The following is a 25,790-nucleotide window of genomic DNA, read 5'->3' on the forward strand; positions in this document are numbered from 1 at the left end:
CGGCTTAGCCCCGCTCCCCCCGGCCGGGAGGCGCCGGGAGCCGCGGGGCGGCGCGTCCGGGGGCTGCCCGCGGGGGCCGCCCGCCGCCACCTCCGGCCTCTCGCAGCGCCGGCGGCGGAGAGGGGCCGGGCGGCTGCAGGGGAGAGGGGGCGAAGGCTACACACCCAGCAGCAGGCCGTCCATGTCAAAGATGAGGTGGGTGACCGGCCGCAGCGCGGCGGAGGAGGAGGAGGAGGAGGAAGCGGACATGGCGAGGCCACGGCAGCCGAGACCCGAGCGGTGCTGCTGGGGGCGGCGGCGCAAGCGTGTGCGGTGCCGGCGGGACGGGACGGGACGGGCGGAGCGGGGAGCGGGGGCGGCCGCTTTGTTATAATGAGTTCTTCTGGGCAGAAAAAGCCCGTTTCTCTGCTAGGCCTCTTCTGGTGTGGGACTTTCTGGGTTTTGTTTTAAGTCCCATTAGGTGCTGCTTGCTCCCGTGTTGATGCTTTAGATGGTTTTCCCTCAAAGTTTTGTGTGCCCGTGTAGAGGTTTACAAGGGTACGGTTACTGCTGGACCATAATACGAGCCGAGAATGGAGATCTTCAAATCTGTATATAACTGCGCATGAGGAAAGAGTGAAGTAGTAGAGGGTTTATCTTGAGAGCTGTTGAGCGTGAGGCTAGTTACTTCGCTTGTTTTCTGAAGTGGCTGAAGTTCAAGAAACAAACCATTGTGCCTCAGAAGAAGGAAACGCTTCCAACACACCGCCAACTGGTTTTGACTAGTTAGTTGTGGGGGAAGAAGGCAACTTTCCTTATTGGCCGTTCCATATTTATTTTTCCATGCAGGTAACTCACATTTGTCATCAAGATCATCGGTTACAGGTCAAGACCCTGGTTGCACAAGCAGATCTGATGGCAGCCACCTCATGCTCACAAGGTGCCACGCTGACCTGAAGGCCTGAGCTGCTTTAGGACTCTGTGCCAAAGCGGTGGTGGAAGGGAAACCCACTCTCTTCCTGTTGGTAGGCCTCTCAGCAGTTCATCTTCTCTGACAGCCACATTAATTTAAGTTGTCAATATTTCACCATTTTAGCAAGTCAGTGGTGTTTTTCAAGCTCTTATCTATAGATGTCATGCAGCGATATCTTAATTTTAATTTACACATCTTATGTATCCCCTAAAACAACCCTTACCCTACATTTGTAAGAAATACCCAACATGCAGCCACATACTTCCTTCCGTCTTAGAAATGAGAGGAGAGATAAAATATCTTCATCATTTCTTACCTTTTTAATAATAAAATTTCTTTTTCAAGCGAAGTTTTTTGAGTTTTGGGTTTGTTTTTTCTTTGTTTTTAACATGTCTCCTTTTGAAATGGTTGTTTGTCCTTACTGCTTAGGCCTGCATTGGCTAGGAAAAGCTGCGTGCAACGCCTTAAGTGTGTTTTTAAAATGTCTTGCACAGTCATGATGTGTGTCTGTTAGTTCTTCTGTTGAGGGAAGAAATTTGGTCCTGTACTTCCAGATGGAATTTTAATCTGTAAACCTACAATGTGGGTGTTAAGAATAATGCCCACAGCTATTTTGGTTCTCTTATAAATACTGTGCAACAGTATGGTCTTAAAACTTTTTTTCAGATAGCAAATGTGTTAGTAGTTCAGTTAACTGAGAACAGAGCCAAGAATTAAAAGAAAACCCAAACCCTAAATACATTATGTCCAAAAAAGTGTTAAAAAGGAGAAGTCATGATTGTTTTAAAACTGGTAATACTGGTATTCTGTTACTCTAAGAAGGAATGAGTTTCTGCTATAAGAGTGTAAGCTGTTGTGGCAAAAGTTTCTAGAGGGTGAGTAATGAGGTTGTATAGCAGTTGTACCTGAGGTGGATTCCTTTGCTTTCTACTTATAAAATCTAAATCTACATCTACATCAATCTGTATCTATGTCTTTATTTAATTGTATTTGTTGGCATAGCAATGCCTGTACTTTTTAACAAGAAAAAGCTACAGTGATGTATCTTGACTCACCCTTTCAGAGAAAAGCATAAGTAGTTCACAACTTGAACTACCCATCAAAAAAAGGAAAATATTTACTATTTTTAGCGTGTAGACCACCAGTTCACATCATGAAACACCAGGCTCGTACAAAACTTCTAAACATTTAAAGTGCAAAGGAATGTGAAAGATAACCTATTTAAAAAAAGAAAAAAAAATCCATCAAATGAAAGTATGCTACTCATAATGAACCTTTTTAGGGTTAAGTGGTCTGTGTTACAAATCTTATTGTTCACATTTCAAGACAGTCAGGTTAGCTGACATGCTGATGACCTCAATTTACTTTGCTTCACTCTGGCTCATCAGTGATAATCAACATAATGTTAGCTTCTTTGATTCTGTAAAGCTACATTCAAACACAGGAAAATCTTTGCAATATAGACAGACTTTAAATTTATTCATCGTGAATAAGTCTTCTTACTAACAGAATAAAATGTGATGAAAATCCAAGCAGAACTTTCAATGCATGGTGAACCATAGTTTGCTAGATGTACAAATAAGTAAAAATGTTGATCCGAGTTCTATTTGAGCTGTCTTTGTCTCAAACATCTTATAGGTAGTATTTTGTGGTTTGTTTTCCTTTCTTTTTTTTTTTTTTTTTAAGGAGTTAAAGGTTGAGAATTATGCAATTGGCTATTTTGTTCACTACTTTTTTTAAATCACTTTTCAAGTGAAAGTAACATTAAAATAACTTCTGAGATGCGGAAAGCATAGTGCAGTGGAAGCGTAATAACCATGAAAACTAATAGTTAATTATTTGTCTATTAACCTAATATCCCCTTATTGAGAAGGGTGAACTGGAGTTACTGAAACATAATGATTCAAGTAAGCTTGATTCCTGCAAAGTCTGAAGAACATAGTTAGCTTCATACACATTTTTAATGCATTTAACTTTCTATTTATGCACATACCAAAGCAGACAAATAAATCTTTGCTGAGTTTTACTTTATAAGGTAATATGCGGTACATATACATGCTAGATGTCCAGGTTTTTAAAAGATTGTAAATTAGTTGCCTATAGGCAACTTCTATTCCTAAGCACATCTATTTTCTTTGGCTTTGTGATAATATGATAAAGTTGCTTTGGTTTTATTGTTCTTGAATGTGCAATAAGGGGAAAATATTCAGGTGCCTATCCATGCAGTTCTTAAGTATACAGTACAATATTTTACGTACACAGTCCACATAACCTTTCTTAACCTTTCCATGTTTTATTATTCTTTACCTTAAAGCTAAAAAGTTTTCTGCATCACTGAAACTTAGCTATTAAGTTCTATTCCTGGAAAGTAAAAGCTTCAGAATATGCTTAAGTGTTTTCTTGGGTAATACACTTGACAAAATTGCAATCTCCTATTTCATTACTTTATACTGTTCTTGAAACATGGATTCACTTACAGGATATTTATAGCATTGATAGGAGCATCATGCACTATGTGTTTCATCCTGAAATGACTGACTTTATTTTTCTTGTTCTGCAGGCACCTTGGCAAAGAGGATAAACAGATTATAATCCATTTTGATTTGAATATTAAAAAAGAATCTAGAGACATGAATAAATCCAGTAATTTAAAACCTTTCAGAATGATTTACATGAGCAGCTTTTAAAACCACTATTACTAACAAATTACTTGGAATGACTTGGAGTTAAATGTTATTTAATTCAAGTATTACCTGAGATTCATAACACTTGCTATAGTTGAGCCTATAAGCCCTCAGAATGAAACTCCTCCCAGTGCTGGATGTCACCACATAAGAGCTTTTCACCTTCAGAATGTGAATTAAATTAATTTACTGGGTTTGCTCCTGTTTTTATAGTTGAAAAAGGGAAATGATCCTAGGCCTTAAGACAATGAAACAGGGACATACATATGTTCGAAGTCATATTACAAATATATGTATAATCAACAAAAAAAGTCAAAGTATATCCTTGTATATTAAAAGCATGAGTATTCTTATAGCCAAGCATATAGGGGGATAAGAGCCATCCGTTTTCTAGATTTTGATAATCTGGCACCAGATACAAGTGAGTTAGTTACAAAGGCAAGAAAGATGATGTCTTATGCTTATGGAGAACAAAGTGATGAAGAAGATATATGTTGGAAATCTATAAATTTAAATGAGGGACCATAATAAGGTTTTTAAGCAGCAATGAAGGGTGAAATTCCCAAAGAGCCAACCAAGCACACACGAAGGAACAAGATATCTAAGATACTTTTAGATGTCAATTTTTATACTTACGGATGAGAATTTACAACAGAATGAACAGGTTCAGAAGCTGGGAAATGAAAATTTAATGTCATGCTTCAGGATCATTTGTTGTTTCCATTAAAGTCAGAGAATAATTTTTGCTCCCTTATATTACGTGGCCCATGATTTAGCCTTTTGAGGGATACAGAGAGATAATTTTTGATCTCTCAGTAAAATACTGTCTGCATATGGGCAAAATGTGCAAATAATTAACAGTGTCATTGTCACTGAAATCCTAAATATTTAATGGGTGGGTCCTGCTTAGCCTTAAACTATCAGAAGGATTAAGGCAGAAGATAATGCGTACCAACATAAAGTTTGAACTGTTGTATTTTATGCTTTTCCAGTGAGATAAAGTGAGATAAGGACATTTTTTTTTATTTATCTAACTTCACATTACTGCAGGAGCCTAAAACAGTTTGTGCTTTTGGTTTTCTTTGTCTGCATGTGAATTTTATGGCTATATTTTTTCATTTTACTGCATTTCGATTGCTACAGATGATAGGAAAAAGTATTGCCACACAGAACACGTATTCCATCAACCCTCCTGAGCAAGACATCTATCACTTGGTTGTCTGGAATAAGCTGGATCTATATGCATACACCCTTCCAGTGGTTCCTTTCAGTTCTAAGTTCCTAAGTTCAACATCATCAAAGGTTGAGGGAGGGAGAACGAACAGTGTTTTCTGGGTCATGAGCTTTCTGATGCACTGATTTGTCATGTTCCAGATTCAGGTTTTATATGTGTGTACCGCACTCAGCATGCAACAAGCAGGAGAGTTGAATATTCACAGGTTGTTTTTGTATTCTGAGTGTACACCCTTATGATTTTATGTCTACACAGAAGAAAAGACAAAAATGAGCTAGCTGATACTCAGCTAAGAACGCCTACGTGTTCAGGGGCAAACAGTCAACCTAGGTAGTACAGGAGACTGTTGGAGGCCAGCTGTTGTACTATGGTACACAGCATTTCTTTTTGTGGAGTGATTTTACTGGTCCAAGTATCTAGACCTATCTAGACAGAAGCCATAACACCATTCTGGGACATGTGAAGGAGCAACTCTGATCAAGGAATTGAAGTGGTGGGAGGGGTAGTGTCAAGCAAGTTTGCCAGCTTCTTGAGTTAGTATTGAAGATGAGCTGTATAGAATATATCTGCTGTTCTTGGCTAGGAGAGTCAGAACTTTTTTTTTTTTTTTTTTTTTTAGTTGCAGGAGTTAACAAACAGACCAAAGAAGTCATAATTCCCTATTGGGAATGCCTCTTTTTCCCTCTGAAGCTACTACACTCTCTTCCTCCCTACATACGGAAACATACAAACACGCCCTGACAATATACTTAAAAACGCTGTTGTGGACAGTCAATGCCTAATATGCTTTGTGACCACAGGTGTGTAGGGTGCTAATGATCAGGTGAGGAAATGGTCCCTTCATTAGGTTGTGTGCTTACTTTAAGTTAAGCGAATGTTTCTGTGCCTTGAGGAATTGTGTTCTATGTGGAGTTTAAAAACAATAGATTAGAAAACGATGTAGCATTATTTCCTATTTCATAGTTTGAAGTAAAATTGTGTTAGCAGAAGGTCAATAACGGATGCTTGTTTTCATAAAACCTCTGTGAAATAGGAAGCACTGCTTGTAGATCCCGATACAGCTAGAGAGGAGGGGTCTGTGTCAGGGACCTTCATATCTCCATGCTGTCAAGCCATTGAGAACCTGACTTGCCCCTCCACCAAACCTGCAAAGGCTGCCATGAGGTCTCCCCTTAGCCTGCTCTGCTCTGGGGCTTCAGCTGCTCCTCATACGTCTATGCCCTGCAGACCCTTCACCATCTTTGTTGCCCTACTTAGACAGCCCATTGTCATTTGTCTGTTCTTTTTTGGAGGGTTTAAGAAACTTCATTTCTTTAACCTTTCCTTATAAGTTATTCTTTCTGAAGCTTTGAGCATTTTGATTGCTCTTCGAGATTCTAGTTTTTCTGTATCATTAGAAGTCCAGCACTTGGATAGGTCAAGTTTTGCAACCGTGGGTTTTAGAAGTGAAAAAATAGAAAGGTCGCCTTCCACTAATAGGCTGCCTTCTTAGCTCCAGATACAGCATTCCTTTGAATTAACACAGGAACTGAATTACCATTTCTGCCGTAATTTTATTTTGTTCACTAATGAATGATATGTAATTCTCAGGAATATTTGTTACTACTGCTTCTTCGATTGTTCCCCATTTTGATCTCAGCCAAATGCTTTGACTAATCCGTTTTCCATCTTATATTTTTGATCCTGTGCTCTCCAATGCAGAGTTTATTGTGGCAGCAAATAAATAAATAAATTAGCACTAGAGGATTCTTTGATAAGAAAAAAAAAGGTCTGTAGGAACTGTAGTTCACATGAAAAAGATATTGTAGAAATTGAAAGATGAAGAGAGAGAACAGGTGCTGGAGCCTTTTTGTATGACACACGGAGGCTATTTTGAGGCCAATCAAGTTTTCAGCTAACTGCTCTATGAATGTTACTGCAGATGTAGTTTACCAAAAAATAATCTGTGGTCTTTTATTATGACCAAGTTTATATATATTTTAGAAAAGCAGGAGGGAGAGATCATTAAAGAATATTCATGATCAAACCATTGATGCCATTATGATCAGTAGGCAGAATGGATTCTAAAAGATGTTATTTATTTTACACATTTTAGTGCAAATATAGTTCAGAATTAAACCAAATTTATTATATCATTGTAGTCTTTATTTACACTGTATATTTCCTGACTGGATCACTTTTAGCTTAATTCTCATTAAAAATATTTGCTATTATACTCCACTGAAAGAGATCAGTGGCAACATGTCTACCCCATGAAGAACTTAATACGTCTTCATAGAGTTTTAAAGATCTTTCTGCATGTATTTTAAGTATGAGAAATGATTATCTTGTCAGCCTGATGAGGCAGCTATCTGAAAGAAAGTGTATTACAGAATGAACTGTTGTATCACTGTTTCAGAAATGATGCTTGTGTCATTTAGACCAGTGGCTGCTACAAGCAATAAGTAATGGGTATTATATTATATTAATGACCAGGTTTGACAACCTGACTCCATACTCTTTTTATAGTTTTTAAATTATCTTTCTTTTTTAGGCCAATAATTATGCACTCATCGGGCAAAAGTAGGCTAATGCAATTTTCCAAAAGCTATTAACAAGACTTGTAATATTAAGATGGCTGTATATCCCAATTAAGTAGGATGTGCCACCCAGACACCAGACACCTTGAGTTGCAGTCATGAAATGAGGTAGGGTTAGGCTGTATTCTTGAGTTGCAGAGCTCTGAGGAGTCTTACGTGCTTCAGGAAGCATAGAGCTTCACTCAGTAGATGGCACTGTTGCCACTGATTCTCTACCTGCATCTTCTGGGGTGGAATCCACACTATCTGCATTTTAAAGTGGGTGGAAATTAAATAAACCCTTGCCTGCTTGCAGTTTTAAATTGTTTCATTTAGTTGGGTGTTTGCTGCTTCTTGAAAGACCTGACAAAGGGTGGGGATCTACACATTCATCTGCTTTTTCCAACTTATCCATGTAATATGATAAAATAATTTCTCTAGTATATTCAGTGAAATATATTTTCCTATTTAAGGGTTTTAAGGGAGTTTTTTAAGGGTTTTGTTCTATGTGTGACTTGAAGTAACCTAGACAAGTATTTTGTAGTCAGAAACTGTGTCTACAGTGACTACAAAACCTGGATCATAGAATCACAGAATGGTTTGGGTTGGAAGGGACTTCTAAAGATCATCTGGTTTCAGCACCCCTGCCAAGAACAGGAAAAAGTATACTAGATCATGTTGCCCAAAGTCCCATCCAACTTGACACTGAGTACTTCTCAGGATCGGCATCCTCAACCTCTTTATACAATCAGTTCCAGTGCTTAACCACCTTACATTTTTTTTCCCTTACAATATTAATTTAAATCTAGGCTCTTTCAATTTGAAACCAGGAAAAGGCTTTCACCATCTTTTCCATAAGCCCCATTTATGTATTGAAGGCCTTCAGTAAGGTCTCTCTGTTGACATCTATTTTCTAGGCTAGACAACCCCAGCTCTCTCAGCCTGTCTTCATAAGAGAGGTGCTTCAACTGTTGGATCATCTTCATGGTTCTTCTCTAAACTTGTTCTAATAAGTCAATGCCTGTCTTGTACTGGGGGCCCCAGAGCTAGATTCAGTACTTCCAGGCAGGGTCCCATGAGGATGGAGTAGAGGCAAAGAATTTCTTCCCTTTCTTGACTTGCTAGCAACACTTCTGTTTGTGTAGTCCAGGATACAGTCTTTATTCTTAAATGACACAGCCACTATGTTCTCCCAGTTGAACTCCTGTCTCTAACTCTTAACTAAAGTTAAGCACAAACATGAAAAAGAAAATGCCAAAATCATTAGAACACATCGCTGAGTTTCATACATAAAAGCTGTTGTGACATCCTCAGAACTGCACAAAGTTGTGTGTAATCCACCAGTTTCAGAAATTCTTTTCATATAATGATTCTCTTACAGTCCTTCAGGATAACTACATGGTTATAAAATTTCTAGAGTAAAACTTATTACTGCTGTTCTCAAACTGATCCAAAGAGTGAATGGATCAAAGTATTTTTCGCTGTTTTTAACTGAAGATTTGCTGCAGAATGAAAACCCTTTTGCAACCAATCACTAGGAACAGCATAACTGCATCTTTTCATTCTAGATATCTATGGCTTTCAAAACTATCTTCTAAAATTAGCTATGTTCCTTGGATTTTACCGTGAAAGAAAAAATAATGCAGAGAGAAGAAACGTTTACAGAAATTCTCCCTTTGTCCAATTTTTAGTTCTGTTATTGGTGGTTTTCATTTGAAATCCTGTTAAAAATTAGTTGATATTAATGGATTTATGTGAGTAAAAGCATTTAAATGTGCACCATCATTCATCCAGTCTAACACAGGAGTGATCTTTATCGTGCTTTGTTTTCACAAATACCTACTTTCCCTAGTAAATAAACTTGTAGTCTTGTTTAAGTTTGAGCCTAATCTTTTAAAACACTGGTAGAGATGTTTTGATGAACTGAGTCAAAAGGTCTGGCTCACTGCAGCTCTTTCCTGACACTAGATCCAAATGCTCTGTCCTTGCACTAGGTTCCAATAAATCCAGTCAGGGATCTTTGCATAAAACATTGTTTCAATTTGATTTCTCCCAATCATTTAGTTTGCTTCGGTATTTTGCCTTATTAAAACAACAAACAAACAAAAAAAAGTTTGTATATAGAATGCAAGGGCTGTAAGTTCAGGTGCTTTATTGGCAGTGGTTGTCACATGTCTTTGGACATCTGTCTTTCTCTTCCTGATAAAATTTTCACATTAAATAGATTGGCATAGGTGGAGAAAGATAATACATGAACTAGCTACCACTTTTCAAAGTTAAATGAATGATTTTTTTCATGTTAGGGTCGTTGGGCTTCCTGCAAGTAGTCATTTTCTGGGATCACATATTGTATCTAAAAGAATGCATGGTAAGCAGAAGAGGATGGCTGAGGAGTACAGTGAATTTCTGAATAGCACCCCAATGGAAGAGTTTGAAAATCACTGATCTGAAATTATGCTTATAAAGGTGTTTTAATACTTTATAAAAAAAAAATAAATAAATAGCTACATTTTCCAGACATATTTACCATGTGTACAGAAGGCAGAAACATACCTGTAATTCTTGTACTGCCCTTGTTTTGCAAGAATACGATGCCGTGGTGGCTTTGCCTTGCTGGGCAGCTGAACACCACAACCGCTCTCTCACTCCTCCTCTTTAGAAGAGAGAGATGGTATGCTCAAAAAAAAAAAAATCATGAGTTGAGATAAGGATAATTTAATTAAAGGGAAAAAGAAGGGGGGGGGGGGGAAGCACAGAGATAGAGAAAAGAAATTACTCTCTACTTCCCGTCAATGAGCGATGTTTGGCCACATCCCAGGAAGCAGGGCCTCAATATGCGTAGCAGTTGTTTGGGAGGACGGATGTCTTCATAACGAGCCCCCTCTCCTGCCCCTTTCCTGGCTTTTATTGCTGAGTGTGACATTATAGGGCATGGAATATCGCTTAGGTTGGTTTAAGTCAGCTGCCCTGGTGATGTCCCCTCCCTTCCTCTTGCCCACCCCCCCAGCCTGTTGGCTCTTGGAGGGTTGGAGGGCGTCCTGATGCAGTGCCAGTATTGTGCAGCAATAGACACTGCACTGGTGTGATACCAGTGCTGTTCCAGCTACGAGTGCAGAGCACAGCACTGTGTGGGCTGCTGCAGGGAAAGTTAGCTCCATCCCAGACAGAGAGTATAGATGCAATATCAGTAGCATTTGAAAAGCCTGACAGAAAATCTTCAGCAACAAGTTAAAATGGGTTCTTGGTTAGGCCTGTATGTATATGGATTATGAAAACACATTGAAATTGTTCCCTACTAGTGAAGTAGTTTCTTACCAAAAAGCAGCATAGGTGTTGTATAACAAGACATTGTCATTTTTCAGTGTTGTCCTTTTTTCTCCCCCTCCACCCTTGTGTTTCAGTTCATGTGACTGGACTTTGCACCCATTTACCAATAATAAGAGAACAGACATCTTGTGTGAAAACTAGAGGCAGAAACAGAAACCATTCCGTGCTGCAAGGTAAAATGCCCCTTCCACTCCCACGTCTGTCATATATATATATTTTTTTTTCCTTTTAAACTTTGAGTTCATCTATAGTTGGAGCTCATATTCTTTCACAGCTCAAACCAAATATTTCATGACAGGAAATTAGCAATTATGTGAAGTAATAACACGCAGTTTTGTCTTTTCCTCATTAGCTTAATGCAATGTGTTTTATACAAGAAAGAAAAAGAAATACTGATACTGTCTTTTCTTGTCTGTAAGGTACTGCTAAATGTAATGGCAAATTATTTTTCAACAAAATGCACTTCATTATTGCAGTGGAGTAGAACATTTCCTGCCTACAGTGGGTTAAAAAGAATATAAGCTTTACTTGAATTCTGAAAGCATTTTGACTGAAAAATAAAGCAGGGTCCTTGTGAACTAGAACATATTCCAGCAGTACAACAGTGGATTTTTTCTTACCACTTAAGCTCTAGTTGTTTAAAAAGTAATGTTAAAAGTGTATGTAATTTTGATTACAGACTATGTTTCAAGATCCAGTGGAAATAAATTGTTAAATAGTTTTGGAGGTGGCTACATTCTGAAATAAGCTTGCAGTTCTGAAGTGACCTTGTTTTATGTGCAGTATAATCTCACAAAATCTCTGGTTCAAATTTGGAAATGTGTAAGACTTAACTATAACTTTTTAGGTGATAGTAAGTCTAATCTCTCCTTTTGTAATCTCACACACATCCAACCTGCTAACTGGGGGTAAACACAGTTACTAAGAAGACAGTATGCATAAGAAGAACCACTGAGATAGAGAGTATGGCAAAGAATGATAGAGAAAGAAAGAAAGTAAGGAAAATCTCATAGCTTCTGAATAGGTTGTAGCTGCCAGGTTTCTACAGAAGGACTACTTGTGGGCAGGCACTTGAGATGAGAAGGAAGGAAGATGAAAGAGGAGAAGCCTATTTAACCAAAACACATGTTGAGCAGAATCTGACCGCATGTATTGCTTGCTATGCAGTTTTGCAATGACTCATTAATAATATGGGTTCTATACGTCCTGTTTTCTCACAAACATATTTTCTGCTTCTGCCCTTAGGGTACTCTCCAGGCGGACTTCAGGAAGTGTGGTCCTGTATCTGGGTGTTCAATCCTTGTCAGACCAGCAGCTGAGGCTGTTCTAATACCTGGAGAGCCACAGTAGCCAATAGGAAGCATTGCATACTGCTGCCCAGTGGAAGGGCATGCGTGGTGGGGAGAGAAAAGTTGTGGAGACGGCAAGCAGGGAGGAGCAGCAGCATCAAGAGTAGTAATGGTAGAGTGCCAGTGGTAATAGCAGTGCCTGGGCAAGCAAAATTGGAGGATTCAAGCAGCTGCATTCAAAAGGTATTCAGTCTCAATCTGTATTAATGGCACATTAATATGGGCTTCTTGAGTGGGAAGCGATTTGGAGAAATAAGGACATGGTTTAGGAACTGCAGAATAGTTATCGTGATTTTATAAAAGGAAGTTTGGGGACGAAGAGGAATGAAAGTAAATTAATTTAGGGTGAGAAGAGGGATTGGAGAAGTCAGAACATTTGAGATGGGTTGCTGAGAAGTGCTTAACAAGAATTGTGGCTATGACACTTAGGGCTGTGCAGGTGTGAGTGTGAACTGCTTCAGATTCAGTATGATAATGGCCTTGTATTTTTTGCTTCCTTGACAACTGTTTGAAATTAAAAGGCAAAGGTGTAAAGATGTCCTGTTCTTTTTTTTTTCTTTTTTTTTTTTTTCCTGACATGCTAAAGAATCAGTTGATGAGCCATACTCAGAAGGAAATCTTAGGGCCCAGAGCTCACACACCTGTTTTTCTCTGACATTGTCCTAAACAAAGCAGACTGGTGTTTGCATGCGAACACACTTTCTTGCAAAATCCCTAATGTTACAAAGTGTGCTTAATTAGAAGTATTAGCATTATAATTTACTCATTTAGATTTCCTTTTTTTTTTTTTTTTTTTTTGTGTGTGTGTGTGTAATTTTTACATACCGCACTCCTGACAGAACTGGTTGTATGATGAAGAAAATAAGAAGCTGATAGATATCGTTTAGTCATTTACAAAAGTTAGTCTTAGAAAGAGTCACATCTCCTGTTCATATCAATTATTATAATAGACAACTGAATATGTTGTCTATTATAGCAGTTGTCTAATAGTAACAGTAAACTACTAGTCCTGAAAAATGCATGTTGGACAAAATACTGTATGTTCTTTTTCACTGATAAACAGAATCCATCCTTTAAAAACAAAACTATGTGTCATTCCTATGCACAGAGTGCAGAAAATGTACTTACTTATAAAAACTTACTTACAGACGTTCTGATATGGTTAAAAAAGCATGTTGTTCATTTCAAACATACTTGCAGCATGCTCCAGTCCAGGCCAGAAGATAATGAGACCCCTGGAGCTATTACTGGGAAACTGTTCAAATGTTAAAAGAAAGTTAATACTGATGTACCACAAGAAAATGAAAAAAAATGCCATTTGGAATACTTTTTATATTTCTTTATGGTCTTAAAATGTCATACAAAATAAGGTGAAAATGAAGCGAATTAATATAGTCTTGAGCTAATGATCATTTTCATTCAGTCTGTTGTGTTGGGATTTTGTCTTTCTTAGGTCATATGTGCAAAGGGATGATGTTCTGTTTTAACAGCAAGAATTTAAAAGTTTTCTACAGTCTTTATGAAAGAGGGAATAAAAATTAGAGAAAAGAAAGGGAGAGAGAATGGGGAGGGGAGGAAGGAGCAAGAATTTTCTTGAGGGGCACACAGAAGAAATCTTGATACTTTATGTATTACATGACTTTTCATCCTATATTACTGAAATACAATATACATATTTCTATGCTGTTGGGTCAAGATTTTTTTTTTAAGTTAGACTTTCAGAAACCACTTAGCTTCTTCTATTATAAGCAGATATTTTTAGCTGTAGAATTATGTAGTATTTCAGATATCCTTGTTTTTAAGACATTAACACTTACTGCTGCCTAATCCTATATTTAAAGTGTCCATCAGATATTTTGCCCAGCCAAGTATATTCACAAGGTTGTTTTTTTTTTCCATTTTATTTTATTTTATTTTATTTTATTTTATTTTATTTTATTTTATTTTATTTTATTTTATTTTATTTTATTTTATTTTATTTTATTTTATTTTATTTTATTTTTCTTGATGGGGGAGTAAGTCAGCTGCTCTTTTGATTCTGAAATCCGTAAAGGTTTAAATCTTTAAGGTCCAGAAAAAAGTTGACTAATATATATGCATTATTTTGTTAACGTCTTTTCCACTTGGTTTGCACATTTTTTAGGAGAAGAAACTGATCTATGTAGCTTGCAATCAGACTGCTATATAACAACTATCCAGCTCATAATTCTTTTCCTAATTGCACAGGTCTTCTCTCCAGGATAAATATATTAGTTTTTAAGTTTTTAAAGACTAGTTTTTAAGACTTCCTAACTTCATGATCTTTACCTTTTGTTTCTACATCTGTTTTCCAATACTAGTATTTAATTTTAAAGCTGCTTAATGTTTACAATGAACAATGCTGCTGGAGTATTTTTCTATTAGAACTGGTTAGAAAGTGGCTTGCCATCTTACTAGTTTTTTATTTTTATTTTTTTACGTTTCTGTTTTTTTTTTTGTCACCATGTTAATTGGGGCAGAATAAAAATAATGAATGAATAATTATGTTCTCTTTGTTCTAATTTTGCATTAGGTCATAAAAACTTGGGGGTTTGAGCTGATCTTTTAGGCCTGCTCAAAATAACATAGTAAAAGTATCTCCCTGCCCAAAAGAACAACAGAATAGGTTTGTTTTTACCTTGTAAATGCTAAACAGGCCTTTTTTTTTTTTTTTTTTTTTCTAAATGTAAAAATAAAAGAGAACAATTTCATTTATAATTTGTGACATACTTTTTTTTCATTATATTTTTATTTTATTTTACTAGAAAGTATACCATCAAAAAAAATTCCAAACTAATTTCATGACTATTTGCAGAATGAGGATACATCAGCCCCTTAATATTTCTTCTATTACAGAAATAATAACACATAATTTCTGAATTAGTTTTGTGACCAAAGTAACAAAAAAATAAGTTTTCCATTGTCCTAGAAATTGAAGAGAGTAATTTTGGTCATCAATAAAGTGTTACACTTAACCTTTTCTTCATATCTCTCGCGTGTGCAAATGAAGAGAAAGGAAAAGCTATTTTTTAATATTGTGAGCCTCCTTCTTACACCAGAAACACCATACATCAGCTGATCTCAGACAGATTTATTTTTTACTTAGAAAGCTTTGCCATTTCTATCTCTGGTCAAAGGCTTGCTTTTGTAATCTGAATGGATTGAATCATAGGAAAGAAAATTTTAGTTAACCAACAACTTGCCATTGGATCTATTTATCCCTTTTAATTGTAACCCACACAGCTGCTCTTTCATTTCTTGTCCTTCCAGTGGGGCTGGGGAAGAAAATAGGAACAGGAGCGAGAAATCTCATGGATTACAGGTAGCACAAATATTTAATTACCCATTGGAGTACTGGGAAACAAAAAAGAAGGAAAAACATTTAAACACTTCGGGAAAATACTTTCCTTCCTCTTCCCCTGGCTCATCCTCACTTCAGATTCTTCTCCTCCCCCTTTCTAGTCTGCTTCACTCCAGACACCTCTCCCCTTCCCTTGTTGCAGGTTGTAGTTCCTTCAGAGAGGCAATGGGTGGTGCAGGAGGATGACACTGGTGCATAGCAGTTTCTTTCTGCGACTCCATGTTTCTTACTCTTTTCCTAAGATCTCATGTGGGTTCTCCATGGGCTGTGGACCCTTTGGGCCTGTACCTGCCCAGGCATAACAGAGCATCTCCTATTGCCCTGACTGTGTTGTTCCCTCCTCCTCCTCCCTTTCTGTCCTCTCCCCATTCTCTCCCTGTTTGCTCCCCATCAGTATTTTTTGTCCTTAAATATGTTTCCCAGAGGCACCACCAGAATGGCTGATGGGCTCAGCTGTGCTCTGCAGTGAGGACCATGTTTCAGGGCTGGCTGGAGCTGGGGCAGCCCTTATTCACTTTTCACAGAGGCCACTCTACAGCCCCTCCACCCCACCAAAAATTGGCCACCTAGACACAACCATTTGTTCTTGATTACTTTAGATATCTTTTAATACACTAGTGCTAAGTGTTTGCAGTGGTATGGATTGAACAGTGGAGAAATGCAAGGGTTGATTACAGTATGCCTTTCACCATCAAATGATCAACATATCTATATCTATATATCATATGACAGGTGCACTGCTGTTTTCCTTCCTCCTACACTTGACATGACACAACAGGCATGTGCACCACAATGGCCAGAATGAGCACATCCCCCATAGTGTGATGGGGGGTAGAGGGATATGTGTGATACTTGGGCATGGGGTAGTTGTATCCCAGTGACATGACTAAAAGGTATCCTTTCCACATGAACCGCTGGATAGTGCCCATGCACAATCACACACTTGTTCTTGTCATATGTCAGGAGCTAAGGTGTTTTATTCTTCTGTGGCAAGGACCTTGTGAAATAAGGTAATCAGCTCTAGCAGTGGCTGGCTGGTCACAGGCTGCTGTGGTTTTCCCATGTGTAGCATAAAGGCAAGAAGGCAGCAGGGAGGAGGCTGTGAACCACAATCAGGTAACACTCACAGTCATTTGGTTGGTCATCTCTGACAACAGCTTCCTTGAAATATCATCTGGATCAGGTAACAGCAGGGAATGTAATTTCTGTTCTGTCAGAAGTCTGTCAGAGATACAGTTTATTTGTCTGATCACACTCGTGATTGTAACTTAAATACAGGGCCAGCTATAGCTGACTTTATTCAGAGAATAAATTACCAGTATTTCTATAAAATAATCCTTGCTGTTGGATGTAATCACTCATATCAATTTTATTTACTTATTTTTAATTGAGAGTAATGAAAGAATAGGGTATTTAAGAATATTCATCAGATTACTATACAATCTGTGAAGGAAAACTAGTTATATGCCTCCCTTGGAGAAAAAATTTGCAGCTAAAACTCACGAAGAATTGTCCCTAGTTCTCATATTTCAGTGGTATTACACAGAGTAAGAAGCTGTTATGCCAGTAAGGTTGGTAGAGCACATTATATTAATGGAAGAGTATATTGGTTGTTTATTACACAAAGGTGTTTTTTGATAGTTTTTTTCTTCCCCTTGTATTTTATGGTGAGTGCACACAGGCAACCCACTATCAAGGTGAGATTAATTTCATGTAACTTTGTTCCTTTCATATAGATTTAGTCTAAATTAGGTGTTCAGGCTCTCTTTCTACTTTGAGGAAAAAGATCATGAACATCACTTTCAACATTTCATTATACGAATCTTAAGAAGAGTTGAATCATCCTCTTTAGGTGCCTGTCTCTTCCTGTTAATTAGAGAGGAAGCCTAGATAATTAACTCAGACTAAATGCATAACTTTAAGATGAATAAATTCAGATGGATTGGTTTGCACCATAAGTGCCTAGTTGGCATGCACCATCTAGACATTCAACTTCCACATAGGTAAAATTACATTGCCTGAATGCTATCTTTTTTCAATTTTTATATCTGGTACAATAAGCTGTGTTAAGACTCCTTGAGTACTGTCATAAGGCAAGCATAAATAACAATAGAGCTGTTTTAAAAATAATAATCTTACACTTCAGAACAAATTTATGCAAATACAGATTCTATTTTCTTTAAATAAAACATCTTTTTGGAAACAGTATAGCATACTGGATCATTTTATCGATGTGCTACTTGCTAACTTTATGTAGCAAAGAAAAATTAACTGGCCATTTCACAGCAATTTCTGTAGTAAACCATTTTGACTAGAAAAGTGGTTGTAGATAGAGGGAAGTGCAATAATACTATGTTATAAAATCCAAAGCTTTGATCTTGACAGACTCCAGAGGATGCCAGTGAGTAACTCAGGAAGGGGTTGGCCATTTAACTTACAGTTACATCGTGACTTACATACCAACCTTCAGATCTGTGCACTGTCCATGTAAAGGCAGTGAATGGTGGATTTTACTGTCTTAGTCCAGTATTATATGTGTTAATTTTTGTCCTTATCAAACATTTTTGTACTATGAATGTGAATGAAATTTGACCAATTTGGCTCTGCTTAGGTGAAAATGAAGAGACTAACCAATCAATGAGGTGATACTTACGGTTTTTATGTTAGTCCATATCAAATGGACGTAAGCAAATTCTTCCGTTAATTCCGCTTGTGAACCTCACAAAGTTATAGAACTGTACAATCTTTATCTGCTCGCTTATTGGAAAAAAAAAAAGTATAAAGTTTTTGTCACACGTTCTTCTCTCTCATGTCCATTTGGCACTCCTGTAAAAGGCAGTATTGAAACAGCCATTTCACATATCATCTAGCTCTGGTATATACTAAAAACCTGATTTAACAGCTTTCAAAACTATTCATTAAGCTAGATAACATGAATGGGTTTTAGCTAAGCCCTTGAAGTATCTAAGCAAGTGTCATATTACACTGGTTAATGTAGCATTATAAAGTCCTTATTCTAATAGGAATACACATAAAAATAGATTTTAATAATAGTGTATGTCAACAGCTTTGCGCATTTTGTCATTATCATGTAATATATGTTGACGCTGATACGGATTTCAAAAAGGAAGCTCTCGTCTTCTTACCTTTCTGTTCCATCAAAACCTAATGGTATTGTATTATATATTTAAGCTAAACATGAAACACATGCTGAGAAACATTGACCTAAAATCATTTTGAAGTGGTGAACTGCAAAAACAGAACAGAGATCTTTCTTTCATACATGCTCACACATCTTAATAATGTTCAATTACTGAGCCAGAAAGATTTCTCTTAGTTTTTTAAAACACTTGTCTCTGGGAAATGGCATGATACTGTCATTAGTAGTTATTCATGATTAACCTTTTAAAAAAAAGTATCTCTCAGGATGGTGGATAACTGACAAGTAGGATGACTACCTGTGTGGTCATATGATTCTCCTTTATTATACTGTTGACCAGAGCCCAGAGTTAAAAATAAAATTTCACAGAATCACAAAATCACAGAATTTCTAGGTTGGAAGAGACCTCAAGATCATTGAGTCCAACCTGACCTAACGCTAACAGTCCCCACTAAACCATATCCCTAAGCTCTACATCTAAACGTCTTTTAAAGACTTCCAGGGATGGTGACTCCACCACCTCCCTGGGCAGCCTGTTCCAGTGAAAATTTCTAATGATTATTTGGCTAACAAAAGGAATGTTGTTAAACATTAATCATGGTAAAGAGTATATGCTTTAATGTGCATATCTCAATTATATAGTCTGAGCTTTTTATTAAATTACAAATAAAATAATTGTACAAATAAAATAATTTTATCTTCCATTCAGGTAACAATTTACAATTTACAGAAATAATGTTTACTGATACTGATGTTAAGTTCTGTAATTTAGTTGAAATTAAACTAGTAAATCCTTGAGAGATCATTTTTAAAAGATACCTAAACTTAGATCTGATTAGGGCTTTGTGGCTTTGTCTAGATTTGATTCAGACCCAATTAATAGTCATGCTTGAACAAGAAATATGTTTGTTTATTCTTATGTTTTTCCAAGTTTGTATGAGGTAAAATTTCTGTTTTACAGTGAGACAGCTTTAACTAACTTAACGGATTTTCATTTCTGTACATTATGTGCAAAAAAAAAAAAAAGCAATAATATCTGAGACTGAGTTAATAGGATGTCATAACTGACTTTCTGCATGGTCTTAGTCTGTTGCAAATGCAAAGTAGTGTTTGTTTGTCTAAATTAATTTACATCAGGACAGGCCAAAAGGGTATAGTTTTACTTTTCTTGTCAATGTCTTACGACATAAAAGATGCAACAGATTATGGCTGGCTAGTAAGAGAGGAATTAACTGAGGCATTTGAATGAATCTTAAAGTAATAACAGGAAGTTATTAATAGTATATAATACTATTATTTGTTAAAATTTAAATAATTTTTATTTTGTTTATCTTGAAGCTGAGGAATTTTCTCTTTGCAGAATTTTAGAGTTCTCTTCCAGAATTTTAGAGGAGGCAGGGTCATCTTCTAATTTGCTTACAGTGTAGTTGTTGTGACACTTAGGGAAATTTTTGGAGCTCTGGCATTCAGTTAAGTAAGGTAAAATCTTTTTTTTTTTTTTGCATACTGCTTAAAGATAGCACAGCATTTTTTAATGAAGTGAATATCTTTAAATCTTGCTTATTTCATCAGAAAATACTATACCTTCAAGGATAAAATATATTAAGCATTTTCTCAAAGGGTTCTGTGATATTGAAAGAGTACTTTAGAGATAAATCGCTTAATCAGGCTACATAAAAATGCTGGGATGATTTGGTTGGGAAGAGGAGTTTGAAAGATTTTCATGTAATCGTTCTTGTAAGAGATGCAGGATAAGGATGAAACAGTGAGCCATATCTTCAGCCAATTATCTTGAAAAAAAAAGACAAGTCTTCAGTTTCTCTATGATATGCCAACATTTTATTTTTTTTTTAAACTGGAACTTAAAAGACGTGTTCAATAAATCCATATGAAATATCAATAAATAATGGATAATATCTATTTTTTGTTTTTGTCCATTGGTTTTTAAACATTATTTTTTAAAAAACAAAAATACAAATAAAAAAAATATGTATTAGAATCCCAATAATGTAATTTGAAGATTTGTAGAAAAAGTAGGATATGTGTATACACTGTATACACTGACATACATATGCTGATGTGTATGCATGTATGGATGTTTACATGCAGTATTTAAATTACTATAGATTGAAACAGCATGTGTGAAATCCAAATTCTTATATGACTTTCATTATAGGAAATAAAGCACCTTTATAAATCTACACAATTTAGAAGCCACCGTGGTAAGACGGGAGGTACTATTAATCCTATTATACCCTGAGGAAATGAAGCAGAGATTCAAAATTGCGCTTATGTGTCCTATACACAATTAAGGAATAATGTTGACACATGAATCTAGAATCTAAAGCCTTCAAAGCTGAAGCCTAATGAAGCAACATATAAAGAATGTTGTGGAAGTCAAAAAAGCAAATTGGTTCAATGAAAAGGAAAAAAAATGCAAGAAATGCTAATTAGTTCTAAATGGATTAAAATAAATTCATGAAGGAAAAAACATTCACAGAGGCCTACTGAATCCCTGTTTTGAACAGGAGACTATTCTCCTGTCCAAAATACCCTAAATACTGACTTCCAAAAGCTAGTAAGCTACATTACTAGAAGAATATATTTGCCAAGTTTCTTGTGTTCTTTCTGTAAACATTTGTATTGGCAGATGTTGGAGAACAAATACAAGGCTAGTTGAAAGCTTCATCTGATTTGGTGTAATCATTCTCTCTGTGTTTGGCTTACTTTTCACTGTTGCGTGACACAGATGTACCTCTGCATTCTCAGAGCTCCATTCTTATCATATCTGTGCTCCATATTTCTTTTCTGTGGTCTGTTCCACTCAATTTCATCCATCCTATTTTTCTTGCTTCTCATGCACATCCCTTCAAGATGCATGCAAGTCTGCCGTGGAGAGACTACATCATAGAAATAAGAGTTGTTTGGATTTATTTTTTTTCTGTTTCCTTGTTTTCACTTCACTATCAGGTGGAAGCAAACAATCCAAAGTGTAAGAGCCTCTACAGATACTCCTTCAGGATAAATTTTCTATTCTAAAATATTCTATGAAGAGGCTATATAAAATACACAGCAGGAGATATTAAAGTTTGACCTTAAAGGTGATTAATTTTCTTACGTATTTCAGTGAATAAACTATTATTCAACTGATTTTAGTTTCTACCCCAGATTTGAGATCTCTTTAAAATTCAGGTAAATAGTAGTTAGTTCAGTTCTAAAATATTTCACTATTTAATTCTGGAAAATAAAATACAGCTGCTACTCTGGCTTCTAACAGTAACTCTGCTCTGTTAAATGAAAATTATTTTTTTTATGTTCATTGGTGACTAAAGACCCCTTACATACTCAAAAATACCACTCTCCATAGCTCTGTACCTTCCGATTAAAACACAGGATGTTTTGTTTATATCAGCTGAATTAAACTTTGGAATTACTATTTGTAATAGTTACAAAACCATCTAGCTTGATGCCTGTAAAATGATGGTTTTATCAGTGGCAGGAGTGTATATTTCTAGGTTTTATTCAGACAACGTGAAGCCTGCTGCAGTACTGAGGGCACTTAGTAATTCTGTGAAGTAAATGCGCAGGTCCCATGAATGTCCATGCGACTCTGTATAAAGTGTCACCAATATACACGTTACCCTTTCCAATGTCCCTAGCAGTCTGAACAGCAGGAACGTAAGATTCTTACTTAGGTTGTCCCTGTGATCAGTGTGTTAGATGTTAACTTACAGCACGTGGGAAGCAAGTCACATTTGTTTATCCTTTCAGGGAAGAAAGGTAAACTTACTGCATGGGTTAAAAGTGCACTGTGAAAGGTGCTATGCCTTTTCCTTAGTATTGTAACTTGAGGGAGGGTTGGTTAGATGCATCCAGTCAAGCAGAACCATGTTTAGTGTTTTAAAGTCTTTGTGTGTATTTTTCATGTCTGAAAGAACTTAAATTGTGTCCATGAAATGAACCATGTAAAGTTCAGCTGCTGCAAGGATCTTTAGGTGTGGTCAGCTAAGTCTAAACCCCAAGCACTGGCATCAAAGTGAGGTCAATGGGTTTTAAAGTGTACAGTAAGCAGTTAGAAATAGCTAATATACTTATTAGTGTTCTACCTGTATGTGAACGGGCACTAAAAGAGTTTAAATCATATTTGCACCTCTGCTGTCTCACAGAAGGGCAATATTGGGAACCTGAAGTCTAGTTCATCCCCTGTATCTTGATCTCTTCTCATTTTTGTCAGTCCCAAGTCTTATCTGTGGAGTCTCTTTCCAACAAGTTCCTTTCTTCTTCTTTAATCAGAGCTTCTCAGCCTTTTCATCCTACATATTCCTACTTCACACCTCTTTTCCTCAGTTTGTCTATCCATTGTCGTAATATTTCTTTCAGCTTCTTAAACCTTCTGACATTTCCTTATTTCAAACCATAATTCTCATTCCAGCTGGGTCTCAAGTTTCCTTCCTTGCTTTTTATTCAAGTCAGAGCAAGCTCTACCAGTTCTGACTACTTTGTCTTTATGGATACTTTTACCCACCACACCTCACTGATTTATAAATCTGACTCCCTTGATGTCTAGTTTCTTTGTACAGGCTCTTCCAGTTGTGGTTTCTTTATCTTCTCTCCAGTTACTTTTATCTGCCATAACTCACTGATTTACAACTTCTTCCTCCCTGACCTGCTGTCCCCATTCTCTCTGGAAATTCTTGTTGCTAGTTCATTTTTTCACTCTCACTTTCAAATTTCTACCCCAACAGAACCTGGAAGGTTTCCTCCTCTTTCAATTCTGTCCCAGCATAATCCAGTGTGCAGGTGGGACTCGTGCCTCATTTGTGTTTGAAAAAGGCTGCCTGAATCCAGAAAAGATAGCAGTATTACTAGGGGCAAAAGAGAGTCTCAGTTCTCTTTTAATGGTTATACCTGACATAGTCCATCAGAGCCTGAGGCACTCAAGTTCAGCCAGGGCACAGTTAATGCAGTTTAAAGCAGAGATTTGACAAGTCCCTATTTAGGCAAAGTAGTATTCATAGCACGTACATCTACAAATAAACTGTGCTCTTATCATAAAAGAATATAATTGTATGTAGCACTGTGTACAGTACAGTACTCTTCCTGTTTGAAGTTGGATAAAGCATGAGCTTTGTTTGTAGAACAATGGGATATGATATCAAATATTTTTACATAATTTTACTATAGGCCCTGATGTTTATGAATATTTTTTTTCTGAAACATTCCTTTCAGTAACTTGGTAGTGCATCTCTTTATCCCCTCTGCTATAATACTTCTTTCTGTCAAGAAACTGGAGCTAAATTTTTTCCTCTTGTTGAAGAAAAATTCAGTCACTTACTTCAGTAGTAAAATTGATGAACTTTTTTTTCTGCAGTGAACCTTCTAAATTTTCTAAATGACTTCAGTTTCTGTGTTACTCAAATCACATTTATAACTTAAAAAAAAAACAAACAACTTATATTGTTGTGATTTATTGCTGTGTAGTGCATCTGTGTACACAAAAGTACTATCACTGAGTTTGTAATTACTTCTTTCTTTCTTTATTATTTATTTATTTAAAAGCTTAATCTTTGTAAAGATTTGGAAGGAGTGATGAGCTATATTTTAAAAGATGCATTTTTAATTTTAAAAACTATGAGAGAGAAAATAATGTTAAATATCTCTTAAGAAAAAGAAGCCAAATAAAAATAGAGAATCTAATTTTTTTTCCCTATTGAATCCATGGCAATAATAGGACTGCATTAGATCAACAGTCTAATTTTAAAAAGAAAAGTTCTATATATGTTATGTTTTCCTCCTGTTCTTATACACCAGGAAGAAGATGAGACTCCTTTTATTTCTAACAGTTTGCCAGTATGCCATAAATAGCATCCATACCTACAGTGTTTCAAATCCCAATGTCGTTTTGCTGATGGCAGATGATCTCGGTATTGGAGACCTGGGATGTTATGGGAACAGAACCTTAAGGTATGATGATATGTCTGAGGGGAGTCATATCTTTATATTTAATTCTTTCTATGTATTTGTAAATTAAAAGATTAAAAAAAAGAGGAGAGAAAAAAAAGAAAAAAGAAAAAACTGAGATTAAAAAAATGAGATTGTAATAGGTAATTTATAAGTTTCAAAAGTTAATAACCTTTCCACAGAATAGAATATTCAACCTTTTTTCTCTCTCTTTTTTCCTTTCTTTTTTTTTTTTTTTTTTAATAAAGCAAAAAGACTTAGCTGATGCATTCACTTTGCTGAAAAGTTGCATCATAAACAGAATTTAGCGAGCAACTGTGGTGGTTTCATGCTGATGGGTTGTTAAGCTCCACCACATTGCTTTCTTACTCCCACTCCACAGAAGGACAAGGGAAGAAAACATGAAAAAAGGCTCATGAATTGAGATAAGGACAGGGAGATCTCTTAACAATTACCACCATGGGCAAAACAGACTCAGCACAAAAGAGATTAATATTTATTGTTAATTTATTATTTAATTTATTGCCTATCACTAGCAAACTAGAGCAGTGAGAAACTAAAAGCAAAACACCTACCCCCCATCCACCTTATTCTATGTCCTCCCCCCAAGAGGTGCAGTGCAAAAGGAAATGGGGGCTGCAGTCAGTCCCTGACACTGCATCTCCACCGCTCCTTCACGGTCACTCCCTGCCTCTGCTCCACGTGGGGTCCCTCCCATAGGATGCCGTCCTTCCCCAGCTGAGCCTGCGGGGGCTGTCCACAGGCAGCAGCTCTTCAAGAATTGCTCCCACATGGATCCGTCCCACAGGGTCCATCCCCCAGGAGCAAACTGCTCCAGCACGGGTCCCCCACGGGTGGGCGGCAGCTCCCCCCAGACCCCCTGCTCCACGTGGGCTCCTCTCCACGGGCTGCAGCTCCGGCCCGGGGCCTGCTCCTGCGGGGGCTCTCCATGGGCCGCAGCCTCCTCCAGGCCACATCCACCTGCTCCACCGGGGGCTCCTCCACCCATGGGGGGGCTGCAGCATGGAGATCTGCTCCATGTGGGACCCATGGGCTGCAGGGGGACAGCCTGCTCCACCAGGGGCCTCTCCATGCACAGGCTGCAGGGGAACTGCTGCTGCCTGCCTGCAGCACCTCCTGCCCTCCTGCTGCACTCACCTTGGGGTCTGCAAGACTGTTTATCTCA

The 25,790-nt window shown here is 37.1% G+C and overlaps 2 protein-coding genes across 10 annotated transcripts in view; one reads left to right on the forward strand and one right to left on the reverse strand.

The window, feature by feature from the left end:
• PUDP (pseudouridine 5'-phosphatase) overlaps nt 1-446 on the reverse strand; it is a 77,896-nt gene extending 77,450 nt beyond the window's left edge. Inside the window, exon 1 of the mRNA XM_068682362.1 lies at nt 165-446. Within this exon, the coding sequence (XP_068538463.1) occupies nt 165-249 (85 nt within the window). The 5' untranslated portion in view covers nt 250-446. The remainder of the gene's footprint in view (nt 1-164) is intronic.
• The window catches only part of STS (steroid sulfatase), a 117,406-nt gene continuing 91,672 nt past the window's right edge, over nt 57-25,790 (forward strand). For 2 of the 9 annotated variants that reach the window (XM_068682275.1, XM_068682337.1), the window contains exons 1-2: nt 63-195; nt 24,455-24,607. In XM_068682275.1, coding sequence (XP_068538376.1) covers nt 182-195; nt 24,455-24,607 — 167 coding nt within the window. In that variant the 5' untranslated portion in view covers nt 63-181. Of the gene's footprint in view, nt 196-828; nt 1,005-5,489; nt 5,694-10,829; nt 10,929-12,000; nt 12,288-24,454; nt 24,608-25,790 lie in introns of those variants that run through there. The other 7 variants (XM_068682292.1, XM_068682283.1, XM_068682311.1 and 4 more) reach the window with 7 other exon arrangements.

Source organism: Anas acuta, chromosome 1, assembly GCF_963932015.1.
Source record: "Anas acuta chromosome 1, bAnaAcu1.1, whole genome shotgun sequence".
NCBI classification, from domain to species: Eukaryota; Metazoa; Chordata; class Aves; order Anseriformes; family Anatidae; genus Anas; species Anas acuta.